At 56.3% G+C, this 12552-nt stretch overlaps 1 protein-coding gene across 1 annotated transcript in view; it reads right to left on the bottom strand.

Annotated features, from left to right (window-relative positions):
- Positions 1-6657: 6657 nt before the first annotated feature.
- The window catches only part of ITPKA (inositol-trisphosphate 3-kinase A), a 15086-nt gene continuing 9191 nt past the window's right edge, over positions 6658-12552 (bottom strand). The window contains exons 3-8 of the mRNA XM_004712760.2: positions 8630-8726; positions 8333-8549; positions 8024-8228; positions 7764-7865; positions 7427-7498; positions 6658-7297 (exon numbers count right to left, since the gene is read on the bottom strand). Of these exons, the coding sequence (XP_004712817.1) occupies positions 7094-7297; positions 7427-7498; positions 7764-7865; positions 8024-8228; positions 8333-8549; positions 8630-8726 (897 nt within the window). The 3' untranslated portion in view covers positions 6658-7093. The remainder of the gene's footprint in view (positions 7298-7426; positions 7499-7763; positions 7866-8023; positions 8229-8332; positions 8550-8629; positions 8727-12552) is intronic.

The following is a 12552-nucleotide window of genomic DNA, read 5'->3' as shown; positions in this document are numbered from 1 at the left end:
CACTAGGGGGGGGGTCCTAGCCCTCTCCAAGAGGGCGCACGCGCTGTCCGCGGCCCCGCCCGGCTGGGAGCCCCGGCCCTTCTGCCACCCCTGGTCTCCCGGGCGTCGTCAGGGGCCCTGCCATCCCTCGGAGGCGGCGGCGGCGGCACACAGCTCTGAGCACCCCGGGGGGCCCGGACAGGGGCGGCCCGAGACCTGGAGACCCGCCTCCGACAGATCCTCCGCTGTCGCTCCGCGGGGGCTAGGGGAGGCGGGAGGTGGCAGGACCCCGCACCCCAGGCGAGCGTGAGCGCAGGGCCGGGGAACCAGGGCTGGGCTCGACCCGCCCCACCCGCGGCCGGCGGCAATAGTTCCCAGAGAAGGTGCGCCCCTGGGGCGGGCGACTGGGCAGCCCAGGGAGGTGAAGTGGGATTACAGCCTCAGAGCAGGCCTGAGTGCCTCTGAAAGGCTGGCAGGGTCGGAGAGAGCAGTGTTGTTGGTTACCATGGAGTCGAGGCATCCTCGTGACAACTCCTTGTGTGAGTATGTGTGTGTGTGTGTGTGTGTGTGCGCGCGCGCGCAGAGTAGAATTGCCACAAAGGTTTTGAGGGTCATTTTTGGGAAGTAGATTGTAGGTCTGTCTTCCAAGGCGCCGCTGGGTGGGTTTGCCAACCTTATGGCTAGTAGTCAGCGCTTACCCCTTTGTGCCACTCAGGGATTGCAGTTGGAAAGCACAAACTCAACTAAAGCTCCCTAGAGTTTCCTTGGCGACCCGGACATCGCAACAGTTTCTCGAATGCGAGCTGAAGGGACGCCACTTTGAGAATCCGGGATGGTTTAAAGTAGTCGTTCTCGGTGTAATTCCAGCAGAATCAGCTCCACTTGATAATCAGAAATGTACATTCTCAAGCCCTTCCCCAACCTACAGGAGCCTTGGTGACTGTGGGTTAGCGTGCGGGCTCATTGTCAAGCCAGCAGTTCAACTCGCCAGCTGCCCCACGGGGTTGTCTGTCTGCTCGCACCCAGATTTACAGTCTCAGAAAGTTGGCGACCACTGAGTGGCAGTGAGGTTGAGTTTCTGAGTGGTCCCCAACCTATAGAATCAGAGACTTGACTGGAGGGGAGCAACCCAATCTACATTTCTCCAACCTTCTAGGCTCTATTCTAATGCCTCCCAGAACCTTTGATCCCAAACACCTGACATACACCTAATCTGGGTTCCCACAGCAATGGCATGTGTGGGTAGGGCCTCTCCCACTTTAAAGCCTGAGGACACTGGGACCACAGGTACAGACAGGTGATGTCCCAGCCAACCCTTCAGGTTCCAGCGGATTGCTCCTCGATGGCCCCATCAGCTTTCTCTCACTGGGTTATCACGAGGAGGAGGCCGACACTGGACTTCCAGGGAGATTCCAGCTTTCCTACTATTCACAAGCCAGTTCCAAGCCGAGAGGCAGCCGTATCCTATCTACCCACATCCCATTTTGTAGCCAATCCTCTCAATTTCCAGTGGGCTGTGCCTCAGAGATTGACATCCTCTGCACCACTGGGGAGATGGGGTCTCCTTCACACACTCTGGCAGTGGGCTCTACCGGCAGCCCCTGGCAGGCCTGGGCTCCTTCCCCTCAGGGTTCCTGGCCCTTTTCTTCAGTCCCTGAGTCCATGCCAGGCTGAGCCACCAGCTCTGCCCTGTGCAGTGTCTGGTTTTGCACAGCAGAAACCTGCTTGGGAATTGGGCTGTCTCCGATGTCAGTATGGGGCACTTGGAGGTGCTGGTCAAGTACTGCTTGCTGTGAATTCTGAAATTGACAGAAGTCCCTCAGGCCCTCACATTCACCTTCATTTTCAACTCTTGGTTCTGTTCTTCCTGCTCCTTAACCACGCGGCTAGCATGACACCCCTGTCTATACACACACAGCCTTGGCCAGCTGTGGACAGAGATCCCAATGCACTTCAATGCAGTCACTGCCCTTTGAAGGACTGCCAATGGCCCGCCGAACTCTGGTTGGCCATGTGTGTGCTAGAGGGCATGGATCTAGCAAGGATGTTACCTGCATGGCTCTGTCCTGCTTTTGTCCGGTCTGGACTTCTGGGGCCTGGTAAGGCTGGCACTGAGGCCTGTTGTGTGCTGGCTGAGGACAGGAGACACAGGCGGGCATCAGTGCCTGCTCTACTCCACTTCAAGGTAGAGGCAGTCCAGTGTGGGCAGGGAGATGGATACATATGAAGGGGCTTCAAGAAGTTTGTGAGAAAAAATCCATTATCCTTTCCTTCCATTGGTGCATGAACTTCTTGAAGCGCCCCCATGTGCAAAGTGACAGATGTCCTGTGCGATGCAAAGTCTTTAGGAGGTTCTCAGGAAGGCTGCTTTGATGGAGGTTCATTGCGAAAGGATCATGGAAAATCCACACTCGGGCTGAGTGCAGAGGAATGTAGAAACTGGTGGGTAGAAGGACAGAGAGGAGCTTCCCACTAAAGGGACCTCTTTTTCCCCTGCCAGGCTTTCTGGTTCTGATGGTAGCTGTAGTGGTAACCTCAACACTTAACCTCTTGACTTCTTTCTGGGGTGTGGATACTGAGTCTAGATGTGGCGTACTAAGAGTGAGGCCTGGCGGTGTAGTGGTTACGAGTTGGGCTGCGATCCTCATGGTCGGCAATTTGAAGCCAGCAGCAGATCTTCAGGAGAAAGACTGGGTTTTACTCCTGTAAACAGTTAGAGTCTCAGAAACCCACAGGGGTCACTCTGAGTCAGCACTGACTTGATGGCAGTAAGAGTGAGCAGGCAGGACTGAATCAGGGTTGAGTTGTGATGAGCTCGTTTTAGTCCCATGGGCAGGCAAGACCCCCACCCCACCCCACCCCACTTGCCAGCAGAATGAGACTCTTCTGGGTCCCCAGGGGCCATTCATGGCTGACAGACAAAGGATGTTGCTCCCTGGCTGAGCAGTGCTGGGCTGCTCAGAAGTCCTAAGGATGGAGCTCTGGGAGTACTTGCCTTAATGAGCATCTAGAGTGTAATCTGCGCAGGGGTGGGGGTGGGGGTGGAGGTTGTATATTGCTCCCTCCACCTGCAATGAACTAGAAGTCTTAGGGTATGTGGAGATTGAGACCACCTAGCCCGGAGCCCGAGGTGAGCAAGCTTTGTATCTCAGCTTGGACTCCCGACCCCTACTACTACCAGGTGTAGTTTGGCTTGGCCTAGGCCTGTCCTCTGACCCCCAGGCTCACAGAGGTTTCCCCTGTCAATGGTAAGGCATCTGCCTTCTTCTGAGAGCCTAGTCACTCTTAACACTCCCCTGCTTCCTGCCTCCACCCGCTGCCCCCAAGTGAATCATGGAACTCAGAACATCTGACTCAAAACCCGCTTTTTTTGAGCGCAGAGGTAGGCCCAGAGCTCACTGAGCAGCTCAAAGTTTGTCCAAGATTACAACCCTAAGTTGAGACAGAGCCAGGGTTTCTTTTTCAAGACTTGAATAACTGTTTGTTACTCCAGCCACACTGTGACTCAGCTTGCAGTCCGTATTTGGGGTGCTAGGAACCCTAAGATAGAACCCCTTCCAAATTGGCTGGGGCCTCTGCAAGGACATAAAGGAAGGTCTCCGCCGATTGCTACCCTTCCTCTTGACCCCACCCCTGCCTTCTCTCTGGGTGCCAGTTAAGACTGCCTAGGGGCTTTCACCCAGAGGTGTCTTGACACAAGAGCTCAGAGCTCTCAGAGGGCTGGCTGGGGATTCAGAGAGCAGGAAAGGTTAAGGGGTACCAGAACCTCTGGGGCCCTTCCCCAGGCCCAACCATCCACTCCCTTCCAAGCCGTTTCCCCTCAGAGCCCTGGGCCATGGTGCTGCTGGGGAGGTGTACAAGGGACAGTAGTCATTGACCTTCCTGGGGACCCTAGCTCTCTGCAGGTGGCTATTGAGGTGAGAGGGTGCAGGATCCTGGCTGCGGGTGGAGGAGCAGAACGACATGGGGATGGAAAGCAGATTGCTGGAGCTAGGGTGAGCCAACCCTTCTCCTCACGTGACCCGGGAGCTCAGGAAAGCTGCACCCATTGCCTCCTCAGGTCTTGTCACAACTCAGCTCTCATCAGGACAAGGGAGTTGAGTGTCCTCGTGGAAGTTGAATTTCCTCATCAGGGACACCTGGAGCCAGGGGGTTCGTGGCGTGAAAGGTGGGCGGCCGCACCTAGCACTGCCAGCAGGGACAACTTCTCTTCACCCTGGGGCTGGGAGGTAAGCAGGTATAGGGACACAGAGGACCTCTGCAGTCACGTGGAGCCTGGAACATGGTTTCTCTCCCTACTGGTGATGGGGTATGTGTACTACCCACTTGGCAAGCCCAGCCCGTCTGCTGGAGCTGATGTCTGGTGGGGACATGAAGTTTCCTGAGGCATGGCCAATGGCAACTGATGGGAGCCCACAGGTCCCTCTTAAGATCCTAGCCATGTGTCCCGAGTCCTGCATGGACAGATGGACCCTCTGCCTGGCCCAAAGCCTCTGGCTACTATACAGGACTGCTGTAGCCGGCCCCCCGACACTGCCCACAGCTGTCACTCCCAGGAAGAAAATCACTTCTTTAAGTTGGGAGTCTGGGAGACCCAGCCACATCTCCGGGACCTGCCCCAGGCCATCTCCCTCTTTAGGGAACAGCCTCCACCCACCCCTCATATTTTTAGATCGAGCAAAAACATCAGAGCTTGAGTTCAGAGCATAAGGACATTGCTACTCAGAACAGCCTGCTGAGCTGCAGTGAGCCCAATCAGGTAGCCCAGCTCTGAGACTTCAGATGGCCAGCAGGATCTACTGGTTTCGGGTCCTAGGGAGGCAGGGGAGCGGCAGCTGCTGCTGCTGCATTTAGTCAGCACTGATGTGTTGTTGTAAACTCATTACAGGACCAGTTGTTCCCAAGAGGGGCTGGTCCTTGGCTGCAGCTTAAGTTGATGTCTTCAGAGGCCTTCTTGCAGCTCCTGGGGATGGCACACCCGGTCTTCCCCTACCTTGGGACGTGTCCTTTCTGGGCCTCTCATGTGAGAGAATGGGAGGCTATGCCTGGTGGACCTCATTGGCCACCCTTCCCCCTGCCCCTCGTGGTGCAGGTCCTTTGGGGTTTGCTCTGGGAGAGCTCACTAGGCTACATGCCCTACCTTGACTGCACCCACCAAGAGGGGCTGGATTTCATTGTTGGAGGTGGTGGGATGAACCCTCCCAGGGACTGTTCCGAATCTGTTAATCTGCAGGGCAGCCCAGGAAAAGATGGTTTTCAAGATCCTGGGTGGGCATAGCATGGAGGCCTGGTGGCATAGTGGTTATATAGTGGCAAATTGGGCTGCTAAGTGCAAGGTCAGCAGTTTGAAACCACCAGCAGCTCCTTGGGATGGGCTTTCTATTTCCATAGAGCTACAGTCTCAGAAACTCACAGGACAGTTCTACCCTGTCCTATAGAGTCACTGTAGCCACTATATAATCTCCTGTCAACTTGCAAAGGAGTGGAGTCTAGTCTGTCAATCAGCTCACAGCTTGATGACCTCATTTGGAGATGCTATGGAGCTAAATAGCTCACTGGAGGCCAGACTCTCTGCTTCATATTCCTGCTGACAAGCCCTGGAGCTGGAGGAGCCACGTGGAGACCCATGCCAGCACTGAGCTACTTCCATCGCCACTGGATCCACAAGACTTATCACCCACAGGCCTGTGATCTTCCTGCTTTCGGTGTCATTGCATGGCTGTGTGACTCTAAAGAACAATTTATGGACTAGTATCGACGTATGGGATAATATCAGACTTATGAACTTGATCTGGACTGAGCTGGGAGGTTTCCTTACTGTACAATTGCTCTTTGATATAAAGTTCTCTCTTACACACGAGTGTCTCTGGATGTTTCTCTAGTCTACCTGGACTAACAGAGTCACTATGACTCAGTATCGACTTGACCTGATGTTGGCAGCACCAGCCTGAGCTGGGCTCATCTTCAGTACTGTTCCCAGTTGTGGCCCCGTCCTGGTCTGGAGGATCAGGAGGAAAGCCAGAAAGCAACTCCCTAGCTCCCTCTCTCCAACTGACCTGTTACAGGACCCCAATGTGCTGAGGTCACGCCTGCCAGAGCTGGGGTCCACCTGAAAGAGGTTTCGGGGCCAGGAGGGTGCTTGCAGGGTCCAAGTGCACTACAGCCCCGGGAGTTGTGACTGGAGAACTTGAAGAGCTGGGGAGAGACCACCCTTGGCCCCCGACTGCAATCTCGAAGTCTCCAACCTCAGAAACTTTGGCATCTTACCTATGGTGCCTCAGTCCTAAGGGGCTCCAAGGGTCAGGACTCAGACACTGGCTCCTCCCTGCACTCTGGCCCCTGCCTCTAGGTAGCTTGTCATCTCAGCAGCCTCTGCACCGCCACCCCCACCCCACCATGGCCTGTGGTGCATGCCCTGGCCTGCCCATTCTGGAAACCACCCCTAGACACCTTGGGGAAGGGCCAAGACACTCCCCACCTTTGATCTCTGGTGCCTGAGGCTCCCGGGAAAGGTGTCCGGTGCAGGATTGCATTGGCCTCTTACAGGAAGGATGGCCGGCCTACCATGAGTACCCTTTATCTGAGCTGTCTCTGCCTCAGCAGATGCCGCCCAGAAAGATATTTTCTCTTCCATCTTCCAGTGGCCTGGGCAGACATGAGAACTGAGGAGAGGAGACGTGGGAAGGAGGCATGCTGGGATCTTTGATTTTATTGGGAAGGGCAGGCCGTTGTAGTGTGGGTGGCGGGGCAGATTGGCTAGCAGTGCCTGTTAAGTAAAATGGATGATCTGGTCCCCAGAGAGCAGACACCCTCCCACCCTGCTTCAGAAAAGCCCAACTGAGGAAGCAGCCCATTGTGCCCCCTTCCCCACAAAGTAGTGTCATTCACCTCTGGGAACACTGGGGTCCCTGGGAGCGCAAGCCCTCCCTCCCACCCCCACATTTGCAGAGCTGCCCCTCTGTAGCTGTCACCTGGCCCCTAGGGCCTTGTGAATTAACCCGCCAGCCCGGCGGGTGGAGGGCTCTCCAGGTCTCTCCCCGGCATGCACCGCCTGGATGAAGCCGCAGGTCTGTCAGTCAGATCTGCCAAGCCAAGTGGAGATAGAGGCACAACCTCATCTCTCGGCCAGGCTGGCCAGGATGCCAATGAGATTGTCCAATCCCAGCAAGTAGCCGTCTTCACGATTGCCCTCCTCCCAGGGCAGCCTGTGGTCCAAGGTCTGGCCGTCGGGGAGGGGCGTGGTCTTGCCGAAGTCAATGAGCCACACGCCAGCGCGATGGCAGTGGTCATGCACGAAGAGGAGGGAGCTGCCGATCACCTGTGGGCTCTGCACGGTCAGGCTGCGGACGGTGGCACCCCAGGTCTTCACCCTCTCTCCCCAGGAGCCTTAGAGGCCACTGACCTTCTCAACCCCGCACTCCCACCACCACCCAAGGGCCTCTCATACCTCATGCCTCTGGAAGAACTCAGAGACCTCCAGGGTGTCCCGGATCTGCTGCAGGCGATTCAGATACCTCCTCTAGAGGGGCAGGGTAGGGCAGGAGGTCAAATGAATTCAATGCTAAGCTCAGTGCACCTTTGCTAACAAGGGCACGCTGGGCTCAGTGGTGAGGAAAACATGGTGCCGAGACCGGAATGGGCAGAAGGGCGAACAATGACCACACCACGGCGTGAGAAATGCTATGCTGGGAGGGAGACCTACTGGGCACTAGAACCAGGCGACCCTGGGCACCCCTAGGTGTCAGGTTCCCAAAGACTACAGGCTCCTGGGGTCCAGCGCTCACCAGTACTTCAGCATCTCCTTGCACAAACTCTTCAAAGACTCGAGTCACCTGCTCTCGGCTCCTTGTAGTCTTGAAGTCCGTGCTGCAGGAGCCATCGGCTTTCTAGAAGTGGGGCGGCGAGGGTCAGAGCCCCCACCCACTCCTGCTCCAGGGGAAAAGGATCAGGCCCCGCCCCGCCCTGGGGTGTCACTCCCAAGGTCAGAGGGCACCCCTGGGGAGGGGGCGGGGGTCTGCGGTGGGAGTGGGCATCGCGGGCTCACCTTGATGCCCTCGATGCGGAAGCCCAGCGTGGTGCTGGAGCTGATACTTTCCCGCCACTGCATGTAGCGCGGCTTGGTGACAGCATGCTGCGCATGCTCCTCCTCCGTGGGCGCCGAAGGGTCCACCGCCAGCATCTTCTTGTACATGTCCTTCCGCAGCTTGGGTCGCTCCCGGGCTTTGGTCAGCTCCTCCTCCAGGTACGTCCTGTGGGGCAGGGAGCAGGCGGCAGGTGGGCGTGGGGGGTGCAGGTGGATACCCCTCTACTGCATGCCGGGGCCTCCGCCCGGCCCGCCCAGCCCTCTGTGTACCTGACACCCATCTTGCAGTCAAGCACGCAGGGCCCGTCGAAGCCATCCAGCAGGTCTTGCAGCTGAAGGTAGCTCTCACCGTCGCGCTCCACCACCCCGTGGAAGGCTGGCACGCAGCCCTGCAGCGCATCCACCATCAGCCGTGCCAGGCACAAGCGTTCCGGCTCCGAGCTGCGCTTCAGGATTAGCCCATTGGTGCCAGCCGCCTTGAAACTCCCTGCGGACAGCCACCAATGAGCGCGTCCCATCCTCCTGCTGGCCCTGCACCCTCCGCCTGCACCTGGACCCCGTGCTCACCTGTGTGCCCCGCCAGCTGCACCCAGGAGTAACGCCGCTTGAAAGGGCTCATGACCGGCAGATTCACCATGGTCCGGATCTTCTGCCAGTGGCTCTTCTGAAAACGACACGGGCCTGATTTGCTCTGGAAAAGGGTGTGGCCCCGCCCCTAGCCCACAGGAATCAGCTGGGGCCTGACAGTTGGTTCCTTCCTTCATTCGTTCATTGGAAGGAAGTTTAGGGTATGGCAGGCACAGGGAGGTGAAAGATATTCAGCTTCTGGGATGTGCTGAAAAGAACTTTGGCCTTAGATTCAGAAGACTCAGGTTTGAGTCCCAGGACTCAAAAGTTAGGTGGGAGGTTACCAAACTGCTCAGCGGAGCTTATGGGAGGTTTCGAGAGCATCACAATGAAGCTGGCCAAAGCAGCAACTTATGTCAGCTCAGGGAAAATTCGGCCCTTCAGGTGGGGAGAAGCCAGACATTTGTACTACGGCCTTAGGCCATTCTGGTACTGCAGAGTCCCAGGTCACAGAGAGCTCCAGGACATCCGTTTCTCATCTGTGACATGGGAGACTAACCACCCTCATGGAATTCTTTGTAGTAGTGTGTCAGGGGCTACCACCCCTCACTCCCGCAAGCCGCACCCCATCCTTGGCAGGAAGTAGAAGCTAGATAAATCTGGATCATTCGATTCACACCACGAGCGCCTCTCGTTTCGGGAGGCAGACACATAGGAATACCAGCCCACCAGGGCCTGGAGGAGGAAGGGTTTGGGGCTCCCCAAGACCTCCACGCTCTCCAGGCATGCAATGCCCTACCTACAAGTTGGCAAGGCTCAGGGCAACTTAGTCCTGACCCGGACCCAGGAAGCTGAGCTCTGAAAGGGGCTGCAAAGCAGCGGACCGGTCACCTTGGACACAGTTGAGGGAAAAACAATTGATGTGCCCAGTCAATATCTCACAGATATTGTGCTAAACCCCACCCCCAAACTCCTGAGAACATCGCCCACCCTAGGCGGTTCTTCTTCCCACCCAGAACCCATTAGTCTTATGCCCACACCTTTCATGGTGCCGGGGTTTGCTCATCTAAACCACGTGCCTGGCGCTGACTCCACCCAGGGCTGCCTGCTTTTGGAAGTCACATGCGTGCTCCCACGGGGCTAGACCCTGGGAATGCAGCCGCCCTGACACCAGGGCGTTCTAAGATGAGATGGAGGACTGGGGAGGTGGTCCCGGAAGTGGAAGCATGCAGATGGTAAAGTCCCTCCCTTCTCAGGGAAAGGACACGGTCAGCAGCACCAGAGGCCTGAATGGTGAGTCTGCAGTTGGTGTCAGTTCTGCCATCTGTGTGGGCTGGTTTCCTCCCTGCCTCCAGCCACTCAACTGCTACCATAAGGCGGGCCACCCTTTACTGACCGCCCACTACATGCCAGGCAGCATTGTTCCCTCATTCCCACTGAGGCCCTTCTATGGTGCACTAGGGTGTGATCACATGTCCAAGACATTGGGATATGGGGGTGTAGCCAGCGGCAGCCCACCAGAAGCATGACATCTTTTTTTCAAAACTCTCTTTTGAAATCTTTAAATACCTACGAGGCTTGCATTCTGCTGCAGAATAAATCCAAGTTTTATTCTAAAACTCCCCCACTTCCAAACCATCAAGTAAAATTCCAGGAAGATGTGTGTGCCCTGTGTATTCAGTGGCACCATTCTATAGCCCCCTCTCCCACGCTTTGAGAATCATGCTGATGGTGGTGATATTGCTATCCCCAGGCTCAGCGGGGTTAAGGCATTTGGGTCCTTAAAGTTGAAGCTACTGTGCTGCCTGCCGTGGGGGCGGGGCGGGGCGGGGGTGGGGTTAATCATATGGTACACCACGTGAGAAAGAGCTTCGTTAAGAGTGATTTGCAGTCACAAGGAGGTGTTTTGATCACTAGGGAAACTGTGACATCTGCCTGGGAACCTCTTGACTGAAAGCCTTTGCCTTCACTGCACAGAGGGGGTTCAACCGCAGGGCACTTAGGACCCAGTGTACATCTAGTTCTGTAGCTACAGCAAGGCAAGGGAGAAGTAACCAGCCTGGGTGGGGTGAGGGAACTTCATCAACCTCCCTCAAATCCTGTGGGGGGCGTGAGAGGGCCTGAAGGGTGGAAGGTGGGCCAGGTGGAAGAGGATTTGATAGGATCGGGAGACCTGGGCTACTGCCACTTGCTCCCAAGCTGAGCTAAAATGGGGTCATCACGGACCCTCCCCTACTCTGGCCCCACGAGGATCACATGAGCAGCAAGAACCAAACCTGGGTTCTCTGTGCAGGTCCCAAAAGGCCTTCACACCCACAAACACCTCTGAGCCTTCCCCAGTTGCTCAGATAGGAGGCGCCCTGCCAGCAGTCATGGATGGACATGATCAACCCTGGACGGAGTTCAGACAAGTGTTATGGAATCCCCAGCCATCTGCCTGTTAGGGAACGCCCTTCCCTAGGGAGCAATCTGCACAGCAATGCATGTGTCAGAAAGGGCTCCTGGGATATCATCCCTTGGTGGGTGGGGCTTTGGGCACATGAACTACTGCAGGGAAGATATTTTTGAATAGGTGAGGTTTTTATTGTTTGAGTACCAGAAAGCAGCTTTTATTGTGTTCTGGTGTGAAATGTGGCTGCTAAGGAGTCAGGTCTGGGAAGCCAATTGGAAGCTGGAGGCCCCTTAGGTATCTTGGGTCAAATGCCAGGAGAGCAGACCATGCGCGAGTCTTGGGTGCCATCACACAAGGACCCTCTCCCCTGAGCAGCACCTGGCAGGGCACTGCCTGCACCCTGCTTTGACTGAGCCCCATTTTGAAGTCCTAAGGGCCCTAGCATCTTAACTCACACCTGGCACTCACCAGGTATTCCCGGTCCAAGAAAACCCTTGGCTCAGCCTTTGGCACCCCTCTCCACACTGCCTCAGCCCTCCACTCCCCCCTCCAGCTACCCTGTCTCTGGCAGAAGCTCCCTACCAGCCCAACCCTCTCCCTATGCTCCCATGGGGGTGGGGGTGGGGGTGGAGGTGGAGGAAGGTGAGAGCAATCAGATTAAATTTATAAAATAATTTGCAGGAAGGTATAAGTGACCCACGACTTTATCTTCTCAGGGGCATTTGCCTTTTTAAAAAGAAGTCTGTTAACCTAAATTCTGCTCTATAATTAGTGGCAAGTGACGTGTGGGACTTCGGAGTTCAGGCCGGCATGGCACCCAGGTCTCCTTACTGATCCTGGAGCATGGAGGGAAGACGGCATGAGAACCGGTCAAATGCCCACCAAACCCAGCGCCATCAAGTCCATTATGACTCAGTGTCCCTCTAGGGGTCTTTCAAGGTTGAAGATCTTTACCAAAGCAGATAGTCTCAATTTCCTCCCCTCCCCCAGAGCAGCTGACTGGTGGGGCTGGAGCGAGCAAACCAACCGCACCACCAGACCTCCTTGCGGCCAGAGAAAACACCCCAGATGGTGTGAGTAGTCAGAGAAAACCTAAAAGTAATCATGGCTGTTGTTATAGGGGATGCCCCCCCTCCTCTCCTGATCTGTGTGGGTCTCCCTGCCCACACTTTCTCCCTCTATCAGAGGACAGACCTGGGAGAGAGAGCATACACAATCACCCTTTCAGGAGACCAGCTCCGTGTCCTGGGCAGACTGTGGGGAGGCTCCTTACAAGGAGCAGGGGAAGGTTGTATGGGACAGGCCGAATAACCTGGGACTAGTCGGGCTAGTCTCATGATGGGACACTCCCACCCCCACCCCCCACCCCCACACACACTTCTGGACACACACCCCGGACGCTGGCAGCCACTTCCAGCCTGGCCTATGCCTCCTGCAGCTGCCCCAACACCTGCCTGCCCTCTCTCCAGGTGTATCCTTTCCGGTCAGTTAGATGGGCAACTCTACTTCCTGCCTGGGGAAGCCCTTTGGG

The sequence above is a fragment of the Echinops telfairi genome, unplaced genomic scaffold (assembly GCF_000313985.2).
Source record: "Echinops telfairi isolate 266 unplaced genomic scaffold, ASM31398v2 ScPeMD7_18;HRSCAF=68, whole genome shotgun sequence".
Taxonomy (NCBI): domain Eukaryota; kingdom Metazoa; phylum Chordata; class Mammalia; order Afrosoricida; family Tenrecidae; genus Echinops; species Echinops telfairi.
This window is presented reverse-complemented; position numbering and strand designations above follow the sequence as displayed.